Source organism: Haliotis rufescens, unplaced genomic scaffold, assembly GCF_023055435.1.
Source record: "Haliotis rufescens isolate VD_foot unplaced genomic scaffold, xgHalRufe1.0.p SCAF_15, whole genome shotgun sequence".
Taxonomy (NCBI): Eukaryota; Metazoa; Mollusca; class Gastropoda; order Lepetellida; family Haliotidae; genus Haliotis; species Haliotis rufescens.
In genome coordinates, this window is record NW_025963835.1 from 13,334,622 (window position 1) to 13,355,489 (window position 20,868).

Consider the following 20,868-nt stretch of genomic DNA (forward strand, 5'->3'; position numbering starts at 1 on the left):
TTCTTTATTACAATTGGGCGCATCAACTTGCCCAATTGTAATAAAGAAGTTGCTCATCCATAACAATTTTGTCTTAGTTACCATTCCAACTTCTAAATGCCACTCAAAGAAGTTAAACACAATAAAGATGACGCTAACAGTAACTCTCTGATAAAAAATGACACCTTCAACTACAACAGAGTCACATTAATTACTTTAAAAAAAATTGATTTCCTGTAGTGTCTACAACTCACGCTGTCTCTTGTCTATTTATCTTGGAATATCTTGAATAACCCACCCTTCCTCAACAGTAACAGTAATCCACATGCTTTAACACCCTACTGATGTCCCATGATGTACAGTGTCCTAGTCCTGTGGGGGCGGAGAGGTAGCCTGGTGGTCAAAGCGTTCGCTCGTCACACCGATGAACGGGTTCGATTCCCCACAAGGGTACATTATGCCAAGTCCATATCTGGCACTACCCGGCTTGATATAGCAAATAGTCCAAAAAGCTGCGTAAAACCTTACTCAATCCCCAACTCCAATCAGGCACTGTACCCACACTTCAACACCCACCCAGTCCCTTCCCCTTAGATATCTTCTGAAACACTAATCTCCTCCACTGCAAGACTCCCCACGTAACCTGCAATCTGGGAGCATTCAGTGCCATAAACAACAAATTCCAGATTAGTTAGTCGTTAGATCACACTCACAGCTTGATCTGCTTAAGTGCCTCGGCGACAGGTGTAGGATGCGTTCCATGTGCGAACTGCTGGGACACATGAATGTGTAATTACCCCGCACACCGGTCGGTCGGGATCGATACTGTCGTCTGTGACGAGTATTGATTATGTGTCGTTCATAGCCCGTGATGCATTACAAGACAGGTGTGACTACCTTGTTATTGAAAATCTCATTAGTGTGTCGCTTATGATTACAGTTGCTCGGAAATATGTATATCAATATCACGCGTATATAATAACTGTTGTTTTCGTCCATGAGGCTTTAAGTTCCTCACAAATAGCTTTACCATGTGAAGATTCGGGTAAGAGACCCATCTTCAGCAACTCGTGCGTGCGACTTACGGGATCGGGTGGTCAGGCTCGCTGACTTAGTTGATGCATGACATTGCAACCCAATTGCATAGATCGATGTTCATCATGTCAATCACTGGATTGTCTGGATAGACTCGATTCTTCCCAGACCGCCGTTATATAGCTGGACAATTGCACTTTCTGTTTTTCGAAGGAACATAACCATGTTGAAGATGAATTCCATGTTCTTATTATTTGTATTCTAGAGCAAGAAGAAGCTCTTTTCCCAAGCGTCAAGCGTCATGAACATTCGAACGGAAACACAGTGTTGAACGGTAAATCATTATTAAATCTACTCAGCATGCAAATATATATACAGTATATTGCCATTGTATTATGGGCCGGTGGCCTGAAGTACCGAATAAATTTGTCTGTCTGTCTGTCTGACAATTGCTGAGTTTGGAGTTTGGAACAACAAACAACAAACCAGTTGTTCATCCCACGGGTATAGGTAACATTCATATGTGTGTTGTCCACGTTTTTATCGTGAGTGAGTGAGTCGGGTTTTAACGCCGTTAGGAACACTATTTCAGTTACATCACGTTGTGTCAGCTTGGTCTGATGACAAGAGAAGTGACGTAGGTGTCTACCACATTCGTCAAACCTAGCAGCACGGTTGTGGTGCGGAAAGACCTACAAACATAGCACGGGCGAAAGGCATTCGAACTCCCGATCATAGATTTCTGGCACGCCAAAGGTTGCATATCAACACGACGAAATGCGACGCCTAAGACGACCGATCTACCACGGGTTCACATCCATAGAAAAGTTACGACCTATTTGCAAGAACAATGTTACCGTGATATTATATGAGGGAGCGCTTGAGTTTCACACACGTCTGAAACAGTATGTCGACAATATCACGAAGTGGCAGTTTAATTTGAGGACAAAACCAAAGCTGACGCAGATCTAGGATCAACCTGGGATTCAAACCCACAACCAACGGTTTCTTGTTCGAGGTAGGGCAGAACGTGATCCTACACACAATGAAATCCAATGGTAACCAGTTCAAGCCATTATAGCAGCAGCCAGTAGCCCCATTGACTATCTTATTCGACTTTTATGAGCATGTCTAACATCTGTGTTTCAGTTGTGACGCTGAAGACTAGTGACCCCTGCACTGTGACCCCAGTGTTAATGAATCCCAGCATCCCCTTGGGCCCGGAACTCTGCATAAGTATCATAACACTATCACTTCCGGTGTCAATTAGACAAAGCCATATTGTCTTCCTGGTCTGACGTGCACAAATGGCGGTTTCAATTGCAGAGACATGGAGATAACGCACAATGTTATCTGGTATCAATGGACATGACGTTATTTTCAAGTTGAAGGGGGCACATATCTATGAAAACAGTAATGATCATGTCCAACATAGCACATAGCCTGTCTCACAGTCCCTGAACCATATTAATGTCCCATTCGCCCAACCCTTACTGCAATGATCTAGCCTTATACAAAGTAAGTCTAGATTTCCCCCAGGTCTAAATCTGCCATCTCACTGAGATATCTTTTCAATTTTTATATAGTTGCATGTTTCATATTCTCAGAAACAAGTGTTAGTATAATCATATCACACGGGACATCCTCTTGACGCGGACTTAAACAACGCATCGCGCAACAAAGTCTATAAACCAGTATAGGGATAAGGATATATAACTGTGGATTTTACTTACATTTTTCTTTATAATCCTGTCATATTTAAGTTTCAACCTGTTGTCTGATTCGCATATCAATTCTAGGTTTATGAGTTTAGATGTATGTTATGCCTGGGAACGGTAATGACTATATTTTACGATATTGTTTTGATAAAGAATTACTTGGTCGGAAAATGTGTCACATGTAGGTTGATGCGAGACATTCTAGCACGACTTTGCTTGTCAGCCAACTATATTTTATGGTATAGAAGAGACCAATTCCTCCTAACAGTCACAACAAATATCAGCTGAAGCAGAATGTACGATTCCGAGTATATCATTATCATGTGTTATAAAGTCACTATACAGTAAACTACGGTTATAACGAACACGCTTTAACGAACTGACGGATATAACGAACTTACTGTTTGGTCCCGACTACTTGCTGTAGTCATGCTGTATATGTACTTATAACGAACAAAGGTTATAATGAACTAGTCCCTTTGAGTTCGTTATAACCGTAGTTAACTGTATATAGTGATGATGCCTGGAGTGCCGCGTTTTACTTACTAGTGACTGTACTTTAACGTAGGATTGAACGAATAAAGAATTCTGTGTCTCTGTAATTAAATCACGGTTCAGTCCATCGATAACTGCACAATGAAATAAGTATTCATCACACACACACAGGTATTCATAAAGTAAGTATAACGAAGTACTTTAAAATGACATCAATCGACGAAACCAAACCAGCCACAAAACTTTCATATCCATCAATGTCACATTAACCAAAGTATTGCCAGGAAACCCAATTGACGCATTTCTAACCCACCATGCGTTACCATGGATACTGAAAAATCATATGTTATCTAATAGCATCTTATTAGCCATGCTGTGTTGCAATTACCCATATGTTCTTTAAAGTTAAAACGTAATGAACATCCTGGAAATATAATTTTGTCATAACAGGGGTTGATCAATCACTTTCTGTTTTAAAGAGCAACTGATAGTCGTCAACACGCATCTCTACATTTTCACAAATAACCAAGAGCAATATTTCGTCCTCGCCCTAAAATAAATTGTCTGATCTGTAGGCAATTTATAAAGATATTATGATCAATGTGCCTAAGAATAGGCATCCCAGATACGCTATTGCTTGACCCTAACCCGACAGTGCACGGCCAATGCCCTAACAATAGCCAGTAAAGGATGACTCAAGGCCTCTAATTCAATCACTCGCCCCCTATTATCTGTGATCGTATGGTGTAGAATTAAGACGACACCGCCTTATTAAACTGACTGAACAGAGCCCGCTCTGTGTGCCCTCGCGTTGTAAAGGGCGTTGTGGAGGGTTGTTGAGGCAGTGAAAGGTTCACTGATAACCCTCGGTGTTATACTATAGTGATGACATAAGATGGGGATACAGCACGTGCCCCACGTAGCATCGGGGCTAGTCACGTGTGACGTATAGAAATACAGAGAAAATTACTGAAAAGTTTCAGCGACAATGGAAATATCGGGTCGCTCGTTGTTTTTGATACAGGAGACAAGTCTACATTCGGTGGTTAAGGATAACATTATGAGTGCGGCTTTAACTCACGCTCTAAGTAATATTATTAATATTATTTAAAAGGCGAGAACGGGTCTTGAAATAAGATCCATAAAGTGTTTCATTCATATTACGATTCTAGCACAAAATAGAAAGTGTGTAGCCTTAAATATAAGATTAACGTCAAAAGAACCAGTCTCAACCAATAAAGATGCCATTGGTCGTTAAAGGCAGAACAGCTAAACAGTATATGATTGGATCACTGAACATCAGTGATGACACCCCGTGTTCCCGAAACGGTTAAGCATGTCCTGCCCTACCGGCAGAACCCTCCACTCACACAATAACTCATATTATGAAACTAAACACGTAAGCTAAAGAATAAATCTGTCACATTCAAAATAATGATTCTTTCGTCAAAGTCAAATCAAAACTGAACCCATTGACAACATGACTATACAGACGCTGTTATATGAGTTCTCATGGTTAACGGATTGTATTTGTTTCCTTGTCGAGTAATGAACATTTCCGAGTTTAAGCTTCCGTAGATTCATACGAACAAAGGGTTTGATTTCCCTGAAAAATTAAATAACTTCATAGACATTAAGGAGCATTAAGTTTGACCAGTCAGTCATACTGGGACCTTATGATGAACGAAGGGGGTGCTTTGAACCAAGTCACAGGATCGTGTGTGTTTAGACTGGTGGGCTAGGTAACATACACATGTATTTCCAATAAACTAAACCCTTTGGCATTCTGCCTTAATGTACAAGTGTAGACGGATGGGCTTGCTGTAAGACTCGCCGGGCTGGTAGATAAGTAGGTTAAAAATGTGTCAGAAATCGGTATCGAGTACTTCCGAAGTACTAGTTTAACAGGCTTTGGTGGTGATGTGTATAAAAGGTATGTAAGGGGAAAGCTTATAGGCTCCAGTGTTGTGGTTCTACAGCATTGAGGGTGATTGCTGAATAACTTGCAATGTGGTTTTATCTGTTGCGTGTGGATACAGATGCATGTATTCCTATGCCTTGATAAACGCAAAGTGATCTAAGTGCAAACCCACTTTCACAGAACCGTATCAGTGTTTGTATGTGTAACGGTTCGATGTTGCCAGTCACAACATTGTCGTAGGTAAACCACTGCACTTATGTTGGGGGGTGGGTGTGTGTGTGTGTGTGTGTGGGGGGGGGGGGGGGGGGGGGGGCAGTAAACGCTCTCTACCTCCTATCCTAACAACCAACCCCCTTTCCCTGGTTCGCTCTCTCCACTCCTCAGTTGGCGACGTATCAGGAGATCGTTAATAGGAGGTGTGCCCCATGTAAATGCACATTGATTAAGGAGATTATGAGTCAGACAGGCCTGGCGATATTGTAACTGTAGTCATCTGTATCGAACACATCAACCCACGTGCCCCATTACACACAGACACCGATAGTTCAGCAACCCTCAGCCATAAACAGGCTCAATGCAGCAGATTTAAATACAGACATTGCATAGTGGATGCATATAAACTGATAAGCCTAAACGATATAGATTTACCTTCAATAGTTTACAGTGCAAACAGCAATATACGTCACAAACTAGCTTTTTTGTTCATCCATCAATGAAAGTGTATTATGTTAAGAACGATTATCATTAATATTTCATATAAATAATAATAATATGGCGGTAAGGGCACCAGGCTAGACAGTCACTTACACAAAAGGTTAATAATAAGATACATTAATAATAAATTAATTTTGAATTTAGATTTGTCTGATTTCGTTAGATTTGATACGATATGATCAGACATTATTGATGATGACACGTTTTGTAGACGATTTGATTTAAAACATTTGAAATAACGGAACATAACTTTGCGGTACAGTGACATTCATAGGGGAGAGCTAATTCGCGGCCTGGGTTATGGTTTGAATGAATGAATGAATGAATGGTAAAGAATTGTAAAAAAATATAAATATATACATAAGTAGAACATAATGACTCACCACAGCTTTACTTCTCATTTCCTTGTTGTGTCTCTCTGTGTTAGATATGGCATTCGAGTATCCAAACAAAACCACTAATATACATAACTTTAGCAAGATGAAAGACATTGCAGGTAGGGAGAGTTTGTCGACGGACGAGAGTGGGGAATTACACCTTGGCTGTTCTGACCGAATACAGCACGATGCAGCACGTTTACAACATTCGTCCATATTGCTGCATCGGACACACCGGCTCCTTGTGAGACAACTGGTCACTCGGTATCCAGATTCCATCATATCACTCGTTCCTATAAGACCCAGGCTACTCAGACAAAGGTAAACAAGTGATGAGGCAACTTCCAAAGTCCGGAGCAACGATCTCAGTTTGAGTATGTTTCCGTCTCTCGAGCTCAATCAAGGTTCCGGCTTAATCCTAATCCGACATTTTGCAACAGCACTCTGCCCAACCTGTGATGGGATTAACCCTTGCTAAGTCCTTCTCTCCATATGGGGGAATTATTGTCAAAACTCCCGTCCACTCCCTCGCTCACAACTCCAACTAGACCAGCACCAGTCGGCGCACGCTCCGTGTGCCGGGTCTAAATATAGCCTGGCAGGAATCTACCGACTCTCTGCGCCTCCGTCTTTGAATGTGGGGAAATTGAGCGAAAAGGATGTAGGGCCAGAACGTGGGCTGTGTGTTCAATCTAACTAGCCGTCTTTCTAGATCCGACCCAGTTAATACACCGCGCGACGTTGAGGTGCAACACTCTCTCCCCACACAGCTGCAGGCACAACCCTCTAAATATGGTAGCTTGGCACTTCCTGTGTTCCCGAGCAGACGACTCTCACTGCAGTCGACAGAAGCAGACGATCGTTGGGCCTAGGACACGGCTCGGCTAACCAGCTGAATGAACGGCCAGCGATCTATGTCTGGTCAATTAACACGGACACAAATCGTGATACATTCTGCGTCAAGGCATACAGGTATTGCTATGTACATTGAACCCTCTATAATCCGAACTGACTACTTAACTGCATCCGGTCCCGAACACCTGATTGTATGCGCCAAATCATAAGCGTAATGGCACTGTCAGACTCAATAAGTATCTCTCTAACTACAACTCGCTTGTGTTCATTTCCTCACATGACTTTACCTCCCACCACAACAGGTAAACAACGGCTATAGTCTATATCACTATCTATAGCGACGGGCCAGGGCCACATCTGGTTTGTTAATCTCGCTTGACTCGGACGCTGAGACCTATGTAACAGCGCGACTCGGGAAAGGTCGTGTGCTACAATATTCATTCAACCTGACGCGATTGTCCATGGTTCTTCCTAGATTCTGCGGTGAGCGAGGGAGTGTTGTTACACTGGCGTGAGTCATCCAGCTTGGTGACAAATTCGGTCGATTCCACGTGGAGGCAAACAGCACAGATGTACGGTTTACGCTGTCTCGAGTACTCGGCTATAAAAAAGACATTTCTTTGTCTCATCCACGGTCAGCGGTTGGTTCCATTATACGATGCCAGAGGCCATTCTTACCATTTGGTAATATTGATTCGTTGGAGAGATGACATATATGTCAACAATACTGTTTACATATTTCTTTCCAAATGTCACGCAATTCACTCATGTGGCGCTCTCATTTACTTCATATATTTTAATACATAATTATCTATTGACACATTTTGTGTGTATTTTTATGAATTTATAGAGAAATTCATACTTTATTGTATTGGAAAAATATACCAGTTCCCATTCCAATATCTGATGCTTATATTGGTACACTTTCTTTGCAAATGTCATGTTCCCTTATTCGTCTTTTAATACTCGATCTGGTGTCCCCTGCTGTGATATTGCTGGAATACTACTAACAGTGGCGTAATACCCTTCCCATTAACCCACTTTCTTCTACCTGATAAGTTCATTAAATAGATAACAACCAACTAAACCATCCCTAAAGAACCACCCAGTTCATAAAAATGAAACGGCTCTGACAGACGATGCTTGTTTATGCATTAATAACTACCCCCGTAGCTAACTCTTTTAATACAAAAAACGCCTTTGTGCAATCTATTACAAAAAGATTCCGATATCAAAGAGCAGCAAAACAAACCATTCTGTTTGCGTATAATCAGTCATGGTTCGCGGCACAGTTGGTAGCCTTGGCATGAACGTAATATCGATCCGTTACCATAGTAACGTTTGTATCAGGCCGCATCTATCATGTACTCCGGATTAATCGAGTACCGAGCAATGGGTTTAATGGCTGATAGACTGGGTTCTGTCTTGTCATTCGGACCAGTCTGGCCACGGCATGAATTATTAATATGGATAACAAGGCAATTACTATTCTGTATAGCCTTCATACGTATATACTAAATGAGACCAGGTTATGACATCAGTACATTCCTACATAATAGATTTCGCCGTGTTTTAAATACTTGGGGAAATACTTATACATCGAGACCGTGTGGGGGTCACGGAATCCATAGATCAAGTTATTTATGTCATGTTAATTGAAAATATTCATCAACTTAGAAATTCATTATATTTCACGATGGCGTGTCCTTTCCGTAACTGTCATGTCACAGTAATAATGGACTGAAATAATCACGTAATTGAGTGTAATTGCAGTATACTCGGCTTCATAATAAAAGAAAAACTGCAAGCACGTGAAAGATGATTGATATCACAAAAATATTTTATTGTCTCATCATTCATATAATAGTCTATATATTAACCATCTGTGGGTTGATTGTAGACTACCACATCCTGTAAAACACATCAATATCTTTACCACAAGACATTTTCTTTATTTCTAATGACTTCATGTGGAATATTGCTGGCTTGATTTTTTTATCATCTCGACCTTTTATTTTATTTAAATAAAATTCAGTAATTCCGCAGTCATTATTTGCGTGACGAAATACATTATTAATACAACGACTAACTGCCTATAAAGATTTTCACTAACTATATTTCAAAATTCACGTCGAAACTAGACAAATACGTGACATTTATTTTTACAGCAATGATAATTTCATGGCGGTATAAAAACACCCAACTTGAATTGATAATAACCATCGAGAGAGCAACGCGCTGTAAAGGAAGACAACCCGTTTGCTTATTTAGAAGAGGGCGTCAAAGGAATATCTACACCATGCTATTCTAACTCGCTGTGTTAGCAAAAGCGGGATGTCGTTCACATCGGTGAAAACAAAACACGGCCATGTTGGAATGACTTGTAAATTTTCCTAAAGAAACAGACATCTGTAAATCTGTGAAGGCAAAGTTGAGTTTCTACATCCGTGTTTATATTGCCATTTGTTGTCGGAGCATCTGGAGACCATGTGGTGACAGGTCCGAGATGAGGGTTTGCACTCTAAAACCACAACCTTTGTTGGGGATAAAATTAAATTGCTAAAAAAACAATGGGCCCCTTGTCCGCACTCGGCCATGTGTCGACTGTGATTGCAGGACACGGAGAAGGTCTTTTGTGCAGTGAAGCGGACAACTTAATTACCGGTCATCGTGCAACCAGTAATGATAGTAATTAACTTTGTATTGTACTCAGTTGCCATAATTGTATTATTGCAGTAATTGTAATAATATTTATGCACCTACAGTTCCAACACTAAACAACCATTTGTTTCACTTGAATTCGCGCTGTTGAGTCAAATTAATTTGCTTTTGGTAATTGATAATTTCGTTATGGGATGGACATGGTGATATGAACCATTCATGTGTGTTTTAATATCGTTGCCGATTATGAATCTTGGAGTTTCTTTCAATAAATATTCTAAATCCGATAAACAAGCCAAAGGAAAATATTTGAAAAAAAACCAGTTAAATTATCTTTATAACTAATAATAAAATAGAGCCCAGAGATTCTTCATGATCAGAACTGCAGTATTCCCGCTTGCCAGCTTTTATAGACGTGCATGGGATGAAATGGATATACATGTATTTATTTCAAGGTCTGTATGACAGATTAGCTATATAACACAACTTCGATTTGTCTCGAACTAAAGCTCCACAACACCCTTCTACTCCTAAACATCGCTATATAAGTGCAATAATGTTGAACCCGACGTTAAACCCCATTTAACCCCACCCTCTTCCCCTAAAGATAGATGTTTGGCCTCTCCGAAGATATGACGCATACGGCTGTGTCTATCTACTTCGTAATATTTGTTTCAAGTTTTATTGTCTCTCATGGACTGGGATGGATGTACGCTGTCACAATAGTTTAACATTATTAATCAGCTCCCTAAGGGATATTGGTTCTTCGCGTGGCGTTTCAGCTCGGATGCGCCATCGATTGATAAACGAGCCATTTTCATTAAAGGTAATCTCCTTATCGCCCGCCCTTTCAGAATCTGAGTTTAACTTGACCAACGCACCCTATGGTTATTGCAAAATTCAATCAAAATGCTTGATGACCAGTACGCTTTGGAGAAAATTGTTCTTTAAGGAGACATTTGTTAAATGAATGATAGAATTTACTTCATAACTTCGAGTTTCGGGTTTACGTCACTTTTAGTTAGAAATATCACGATGGGGACACCATGGGGCTTCACACATTCAGCTCATATCGGAAATCGAACCTGAGCCTTCAGCCCAACGAGCCGACGCTTTAAATAACCACTGGGCTACACCACTGCCCCCTTAGTACAATAGTATGGACCAGACGCAGTGTTTCCCAGTCTTTACGTCACGTACAATACACGAAATGTATCTCAGAACAACGTTACGCTATTTATTATCTTGTCATATGTTAACATCCCTCAGATTATGTCAATGATATCTCATAAATACAACTTAAATACCAAGATTAAAGACACCCTTCTCCTACAAGACTATCCCTTACGAAGCAAGTGCTAACATATTTGTATATACCTCACCTCACCTACATTCTACCTGCTTGCCCGGGGTTAAACAATCATCACCTGCGCTATTGGGGATGTCAGCAACAGCTTATACACATCCGTAGGTGTGTTGGGCAATGTCCAAGCTACAGCTGCCCTCCCTAAGATGGCAACGCCTGCACTGATGAAACGGGCCATCATGTCTTGGGGGAACTGTCCACAACCCGAGTGGCTACTTATGTCTGTTTGCGTGTGGTAGATCTGAGTAAGTAAGTAAGGTAGATCTGACCAGAAGAAGCTTTACAGTTTCTGGAACCATGCCTCTTTTCCATAAATCCCGAGCAATAAATGGCCGCAAAGGAAGTATGGTGTTTTTGTACCACTTTAGCGTTATATCAAGTTCGCGTGCCGGATTTTAAGGATATACGCCTGCGTGTATGGCTTTGTAGTTCCAGACCAATGTTATCAATGTAAGGTGGTCTCCAGCTCTACACGACAGGAGGCAGGGTCTTGTGTTATTCCTTGTGTTCACACAGGCCGTCTGTCTCCTACCTCGACTGATGAGATTGTAGCAAGACGCCATGACGATATCCGAAGGGTTTCTCTTATCAAAATATGTTAACCGAGAAGCTCCATGTCTCCTGGAAGCTTGGGGCTGTCTTACATAATGTTATTATTTCGTATTCAGCAGTATTAAGTCTTTGATAGAGACGCGATTGATGTTAGGTCTGGTATTAACGAGAACTGATCGTAACGTATATATCTTGTCAGAAATGTAAATAATTTACAGAAAAAACAGTTGCTGAACTACTTCTTTGTAATATAATTAAAATGACTCTTCATTTTCAGAAACTAGAATAATCTAGACTTTCGAACTGTCATAGACTTGCATGGGCTGTATATGTTTGTTCCAAGGTCTGGCTCACAGATTAATCGTAACGCAATGCTTGGGGAACGTTTGGGAGCGGTATGGTAGCCCCAAAGTCTGAAGACCCAGGCCGATTCACGACATAGGTACACAATATTTGAAATCTAGTCTTGCCCGTTTTAATATGTCCTGCGTATAATTATTGCTATTGGAACCATTACCACCAACATCGTCTTCAGCATACGCTGCATACCAGGAGGATGTTCATTTGGCCTCACCACCAATGTACTGGACATCTTCTGTTAAACTTTGCACACCCATTTCCCCAATTTAAAGGTGAAAATGACTCTTGCGCAAAATGCAATAAAGCTCTTCAAACCAAATTTAGGAATATATTTCTCATTGAAAATGATCAAGTAAACACGGATAGATATGTTTCAGCAGTCAAATGTAAATAACATAGATTCGCTCTCACTAATCTAGAGATTGAAAGAGGCAGATCACTAACACGCTGTCGACCAGAGTATATGCAAAATATATAAACTGACCAAGGTAGAAGATGAAATAACTTTCTCCTGTACTGCCCGAATTATAGTTATTAAAGACAGCCACTTCTTCAAAAACTAGATTCATTAAACTGCAAAAATAATGACAAAATGTTTGCAAGTGTCTTGAATCCCTAGTCTAAAAAACAGAATTTGTACACAAATTATCTCTTAAATGTTTATGAAAAGAAGCCATCTTGAAGACAACGTTTAGATATGACGTTAACCTTAATACAACTATTGTGACCTACCAATACTGTATTTACACCAAGTGTACGTTGCCAGTCACCTTATGATATAACTAAACCTTTATGTATCGTGAATGAAAATGATATGTTATATCTCTGTGTGAAATGAACATTAGATGTATATTTACCTTTCATTCTTTAATTATATTTACTCCCAAGTTTGTACACTGCCCTATGAAGGCGTTCTGTACAATTACAATCAACAACAATAATAAAACAATAAACAAAACATACAGTTGTCTTTTTGCCATCATTATATTTATATTTGTCAAATTCGACGCCCACTTGAAAGCCAACACCACGACGAAGAAGTACCGACCTGGAGCTGGTGGCCCGACGGTAATGCAGCCGATCCCCACGAAGCAGTGAGCTAATTATTACCTCGTTGAAAGCAGATGCAAAGCGTTATTGTCTATTTAGAAATATGTTTAGTTGTAATATCAGATTAACGCTTATTCTTTGAAATACATGTATTTAATTTTGAAAGAAATATACAACTCCATTTAAATTGAAAAGAAGCCCCAGTGAGATGGGAGATTCCGAACATGTGGACAATCTAGATTTGCTTCAGTGAGGGCTATATCAATCACTACAGTTAAGGTTGGGCGGACGGGTAAATAATACAGTCCAGAAACTGAGGCAGACTGTTATAAACACCAGCAATAGGGTTTGTTTTTTCACAGAAGTGATGCATTATGCTACACAAAATGTATGCATTTCTGTCTCATCATTAATGCCTTTTCAGTAATGTATGTAATGCATTGTTGAATAATTATGACGGGTATGAAAAGAAAGGTTCTATACACTTAACACAAATTGGTATTTTGTAGCTTTGACCAAAACCTTTCAACAACTGATACCCCGAGGCAAGGACAAAATACTGTGAATATTTGCATGGTAAGGAAAAGTGCTTTACCAAAATAAGTTAGAAATAAGTTCCTTTAAAAATCACGAAAGCTATGCATGTGCTCCACGAAGCTAAATATACCATTCTTATCCCCGAGCCGAGTGCGATACCGTCAAACACGCCATCTGACGCACATGTATGTGCATTGCATTTCAAGTTCAAGGTAACCTCGCCCTACCGCGCTACCACGTTGTGACGGCCGGTGCCTAATGATTGCATAAGGGGCGCTGCGGCCTTCCCCTGTGCCTGGCTCTTGGAATGACTGCCAGAATGTCAGCAAATGGCACAACACTTATGTGAGTAATAGAAAAAGCAGAAGTTTGCTGAGTCGGGGGTATAGATGTACTGAGGCCTTTGTTAACACGTCGATGACATCAGCGTTTTGAATTCACCAGCAGATTGGAGCTGGGAAGGTGGCGAGGCCAACAAAGAAATTTGAACTTTGCACGTAGCACCATCACCTTGATACACAGTGGGTTCTGTGTTTTCTATAGCCGTTAATTCCCGACTTTATTTTTTATGGCATGTATGACGTCCATATCTCCAATATACACTGACGTTGTACGTGATTTTTCTTGTGTTTTTGCATTACGTTTTGTAAAATGATAAAGTATCTTAACATTATCAACGCATGATGCTTATTGCGTTTTCTTCCTCGTGAAGTCTCACGCGACATGTCGAGATTCTGACACGCACATGTGTTATTACATACGATAAGTGGCGATTCATTTAAAAGACAATCAACACTTTTCCAGATTATGTACGCCAAAGGAAAATAAACATGGGACTTCTTATCGCAAATATCAAGACTGGATCATCACGCGTTACTTAACCCAGTAACTATTGCTAGGTAAAGTAGGTTTAATGACAGTTATATCACAGCGTGTCAGCTTTAAGTGTGAGGGTATGTAATGGTGGGGGAGGACGTTGATGTTTACAACTTGGATGAAGCCACGGAACGATAATGGTGATGGCACGCCAACACACCTGGTATGGATTTGTCCTGGATACTTTGAAAGTTTTTGCAATATTTCATTATGACGTTTTTACCATCCTTGGCAACATACATACTTCCTGTTTAGCGCCTTTAACCTTTCACGATGCATGCTACTCCGTTAAAGGCGAACCCATGAAGATGCGGGGTAGAATAGATCTTCAGTAACCCATGCTTGCCGTAAAAGGCGACTATGCTTGTCGTAAGAGGCGACTAACGGGATCGGGTGGTCAGCCGCGCTGACTTGGTTGAAGCATGTCATCGTACCCCAAATTGCGTGAATCGATGCTCATGATATAAATCACAGGATTGTCTGGCTAATACTCGATTATTTACAGACCGTCGTCATATAGCTGGGATATTGCGTAAAACAACAAATCAACTGTTAAAGGCGTTACAGTTATATAAAGGAGTGTGTGCTTGCGCCCGTGCGTGCATGTGTGTGCGCCCGTGCGTGCATGTGTGTGCGTGCGTGCGTGCGTGCGTGCGTGCGTGCTTCTGTTAAGTAAGTCCAACAGAAATAAAATGTTAGCCCCCTCGCCTTTGGTGAAACTCACACGCATGTATTATATATGGATTCGACAATGCCACCACACCAAACCCAAACCCACAAAACCCGCCCCAACTCAACCCCACCCCTAGCAACATAGGTATACATATGTAAATAAACACATCACCGCCACATGGCTGCTCAGACAAGAACAACAGTGCCAAAAAAACAGAGTAAAGAATATGCAAGGACGTAGAAAATATGCATCCTCTGACCTGTATCCGCAGCAGTTGCTACACAAACTGCGAACCAGGAGCCGACATACACAAGCATGCACACTATGGAAGCCTCAGCATAGGTGCATGTTTGAAGATATGAACGCCAGTTACTCGGTGTGCTATGCGAGAGATAAGATATGATTATGACATAATGAAGACGATTACTGCTGAGTCAGAGCCGATGCACGCGGGGTCATCACCTCCATACACAGATGCTGCCGAACTTTGTTCTCCAGACAATTCCTGTAATGTTTCATATTGCAGTGATATTATGATAACCACGAGTCTTATATGATGTACATTACTGTGGTATTATTTCGTCAGTGCTGTGTGTTTATATAGCTGTGGATTGTGTACCAGGTGATACACTATCAGTTTCGATATGGAGAGCTAGTCCATTATCAGAGAAGCCTACGGCGTAATTCCAGGTTCAGATCTGTACTGGATTACCTAATTTGATACCTACATTTCAATACGTGTTATATACTTGAGTACAAAGTTCTTACATCTGGGGTGCACGGGTGGTCCAGTCGTCCAAGGCGCTGTAACTTGCTGTGCAGAGTTGCGTCCCTTGGGCACGCCAGAAACCTATTTTCCGTCAGTTGCATTTGTTTTTTGTTTAACGCCGCACTCAGCAATATTCCAGCTATATGACATCGGTCTGTAAATAATCGAGTCTGGACCTGACAATCCAGTGATTAATACATGAACATCGATCAACGCAATCGGATACGATGACATGCATCAACCAAGTCAGCGAGCCTGACCACCCGATCCCGTTAGTCGCCCCTTACGACAAGCATTGTCGCCTTTTACGGCATGAATGGGTTGCTGAAGACCTATTCTACCCCAGGATCTACATGGGCAGGTTTATTACTACACTGACTGATGTACATTACTATGGTCAAGTATTCCTCATTATTGATACATGGCTTACACGTAATACTCAGTGAACACTGTGAAGCCCATTTTGGTGTCCCCTGCCGGGATATTGCTGGAATATCGCTAAAAGTGGTGTAAAACCAAACTCACCCACTCACTCAATGTACACTCGTTATTCTGAAATGTATTACGATCTAACTGTAAACACACCTATAAACCCCGATAACAGTATGCACAGGAGCAAATCATATCATAGTAATATAGCTTTACGCACCGACTGGTTCCTGGTTGGCTATGCATGGTGTCACCTGAGACGGAGTTGTGTCACATTCTGTTCTTAATTATTATAACATAATCATATTATTTCCCCTTTGAATGGAGCCCCATATAGACGTATTGTGAGGGGTAATAAGAACAATCTTTTTATTATTTTCCAATATCAAATTTAACATGAAAACATATATCGCATTTTCCTTATCCATGACAGCATTGACTACTCTACAGAATCCCGCTAAGAAGGGGAACAAGACAGCGAGGAAGTCCTTGCAGTGAAAAGTGGGTCCTTACATACACAGTATCAAATGGATCGCCGTATCACTGTGTAACAATTGACTAAATTGACTATTTGAAACAAAAGAGTGAGTGAGTGAGTTGGATTTTACGCTGCTTTTAACAGTATTCCAGTTATATCGCGGCGTGTCAGCTTAACGTGGGAGGAAAGTCCGAAGTGATGAAGGTCTCAGACGTTTACCACTTCGGTGAAACCCACGAGCACGGGTATGGTGCTGACAAACCTAGAAACACAATCGGGGCGACCCGGGATTCGAACCCACAATCATAGGTTTCTGGCGTGCCCAAGGGACCTAACTCTGCACAGCGAATTGCGGCGCCTTAGACGACTGGGCCACCCGTGCCCCCTGAAACAAAAGAGGACATGTTCTAAGCGTACTTCAAGTTTCCAGAGGGATGGTGTAAATGCTGCTGGGGTACCATGGGGGAAGCAGGACCGTAAGTCCCCATGATCCCTAGTAACTTTGATTGTTGGTATCTGTAGCCCTGTGTCTATATTGTAACGTCACGTACGAGTCATAACCTTATAATCCTCTGTACTAGTTTTCAACACCAAATTGGGGTGTTCTTCTGCTTGTATTGTCCATCGTCGACACGTTTTATATTATCTAACTATATAACGCCTTTCTGTCACGCTACGACTGAATACGGCTGACTTGCTATTGACCTCCAGTTCCTTCTCACTCAAGTTCCGATACATCAATAACTCATTCTAGTAACGTTATGGCCGAATACTGTAGACTTCACTTTCAGTTTTATGTCACTAAGTCACCCACGTTTCTCTGCACCAGTTGCAGATGTAGGCGATAAGTAGCCTCAAACGGGAATGGACTAAACATTTTACTAAACATTTTACTAAACATTAAGACCTTCATGTCAATAGGATCGCGTCCAGAAACATATCGGATAAAGTTGATACTAATTTATGAAATTGTTTTTGTTAAACAAATAATATTGTATATGCCGATGTATATACGAAGAGATATCCCAACCAAATATGAACAAAACGCTAAAACCAACACCTGCCAAAATATTTTATTAAAGCTTCGATTGGTCATGGTTTTATTTTTTATGTACTTTATACTTAGTTTGTTTTATCAAATGTACCATGAGTGAGACTTAAATAAACAATTCTGTCTGCCCGTCTGTCTGTATACAATGATTTCAGTTTGTGTACTAAATGGTGATCAATGACTGCCAATCATAAACAATCAACATAGTGATGGTATTGAAGTATGATATGTATTTTCAATAATGAAATCAGTTTTCACTTATTTATCCCGAACACAATGCCTGTGTAACACCTTTCTCCAATATCAGTGTGTGTTGAAAGTACTTTCTGCATTGACGTCCTATTGTCCTGATCTCGGGTCTTGATTTTGTGTCAGATGCAGGCTGCGAGAAAGGTAATATAAGATGGGCGACAGATGCACGTGAAATTACGTACCATCTGTCTCGGTCAGTCAGTGCACGTTCTTTATTCAAGGTTGATACGCGATGCCAGGAGGTGTCGCTGCTTGGTTTGCTTCAGACTAACATTTAGTCCCAGACATTAAGTTCTCTTATTTAAACATATATGTCTACAAAATATAGACTAAAATTCAAATGGAGCCAAGAACAGTGTTCGAAATACCTGCCTGCCCGACCGTCCGAGACGGGTTGATTTCAACTCGGGCTGCCAGATTTTCAAATCCCCCTGCCCGACGGTCGGGTTATATTTCATATGTGAAAATATTCAAAATATTTCCCGATGATAAGCATTAATTCACATGTAAAGGTGAATGATAAAATGTAACCAAAAAGAAACCCTGTTAGCTTATCCTGAGAAACATATGATTATAGTGGGCAGGCAGGTTTTGGTCAGGGCTGGCAAGTATTTCAGCTAGCCAGTCCTGTGGTCTGGCTGAAATTTTTGGGAGTTTCATACCCTGCCCAGAACAATGCTAAATTTCATCCTATAGCCGAGGCTTAATCATTCTAGACTTGATTGAGGTTTCCTTCTTTATTTATTCTCAAGGGTCTGGAAGACTATGTTTGCTGACTAAATTAGACCTGTTTCCCCGTGGCCCGTTCCACAAAGCTATCTTATCGTTAACACGCACTAACTTCATTATTTTAACATAGGCTAGTGATACTCGTACATCTATGAGAGTTTTGTGAAAAGGGGCCCTGCAACCTATACTGGTCGTACGATCTGTGGACAGGCTCGGTGACTTCGTTGACTGTGTGCAATCGTACTCCGACGGCGTGTATCGTTCCTCATAATATCAGTCACTGGTTTGACTGCTCCAGTCTCTACTATTTCGAGACCGTCGTCATATAGTTTGAATATTGCAGAGTGTGGCGTTAAACAACAACGAAACTTCGTTAGTTAGTTATACGTCATCAGCATAAAAGCTAACTTTTATGTAACAGATTAACGAAAGAATTATTCTCATTAAAATACATAAATTGAATGTAATGTTCTTCATTTTGAAAACGCATACCGGATTGTATTATATTAATAAACTAATTATTGAATTGACCTCTTCGTTCAAATGTCTTTTTCGAACTGGTTTTGATTATTTTCTATGTTATAGTTCTGGGGTTAAGCCTGGGAAACACAATAAACAACAAAGACCCTCTCACAAGGACAAGGCAACCCGTTCAAAACACTTTGCTTTATTTTCTAAAGCATTCGCAAATGCCAACGTGTGCTTTAAACAGCGGATTTTAAAAAGCGACCAAATTACCTACGATTCCAGTGTCATGCCAGGGTATTATTGCCGCGTGCTAGACATCGGAAAGCACTTTGGCTGCTCTTTGTATAAATAGTGAAAATTGTCCCCACATTTCCAAGAGTAGATTCCCAACGCGTTCTTCACTTTCACAAAAAACACAACACGTCGCGGCTCGTCCCTGCCCCCACAGTCAGGCCACGTGACAACGGAACAGCGTCTTGATATGTGAAATATGAAAATATGAAAAATATTCATACTCATTTCTTTTGATAATATACGGATAGTCCGTGTGTATTTTGGTAGCGTAAACATAAAGAGGATGTCCTCTTTAACGTGTCTGCGTAGCCTTATGTGGCTCAAACGTGGGAACCGTTAACGCCGAAGGCCAGGCTTCGGTCACTAACTCTGGTACAAATTGTGAATATTCGTCCCCTCGTCACGTTTGACGGGAAATGCTATTTCAAGTACAGAAGAAAACAAACAAAACAAACACTATGATGTTTAGGGTCATTCAGCACCACCATGTGAGTATAATCTATATATTAATATATATTAAATATTATATATTAAATTATAAAAAGAAGAACGTCGAAAGGTAAAGGACAAGTAATTTATTAAAGGGGTGGGAGGACCGGTGGGATTGGTTTCGGACTGTTTCAAATATTGCTGCCATCACACCCCACATCCCTACCCCCATTTTATAGAACATTCATCCATGCAAAATCCCCCCCACCCCACCCCCGATAATGTTATATTTTGTATGCCCTACCCCTGTAATAAAAAGTACGTCTATAATTATTTTATTTGAAGGAACGGAACTGTCATTTTTTACATGACACCACCCCACCCCCTATACACACACACGCCCTCCTTAATCTCAACGACCCATCAATATAATAACTGTATGACTTATATTCAAACAAATAATGCATCAACAATGTAGATAGTGAACATCACCCGAATTTGGTGCTTAATTAACATAGATGATGCCCATAAATGTGTTTAATATGATACGTGGAAATTTCAAAAGATCCAATGAGTTGAAAGCCCGGAAAGAGCTCTCATTGACGTCATGTAAACGTCAACCATGATTCGTGATGGAAACGGTTCCCCAGTATTGCGGCCACCTGCAACTGCGGTCCATATGTGTGACATTTGACATTCCGTGATGTCGGTAAACTTTAAATGCCTATATATATCAAAGATCTGTTTGCGTTTAAGAGACTTAGGCCATCGACAGTGCTTATGTAATTTGCCTGTATTAA

General features: G+C 40.7%; 1 protein-coding gene across 2 annotated transcripts in view; it reads right to left on the reverse strand.

The window, feature by feature from the left end:
* Positions 1-20,868, reverse strand: part of LOC124111326 (matrix metalloproteinase-2-like) — a 70,680-nt gene that overhangs the window by 42,915 nt on the left and 6,897 nt on the right. The window contains exon 1 of one of the 2 annotated variants that reach the window (XM_046470977.2): positions 6,246-7,541. The exons of the other annotated variant lie outside the window; for it this stretch is intronic. Coding sequence (XP_046326933.1) covers positions 6,246-6,521 — 276 coding nt within the window. The 5' untranslated portion in view covers positions 6,522-7,541. Of the gene's footprint in view, positions 1-6,245; positions 7,542-20,868 lie in introns of those variants that run through there. 2 annotated transcript variants of the gene reach the window in all.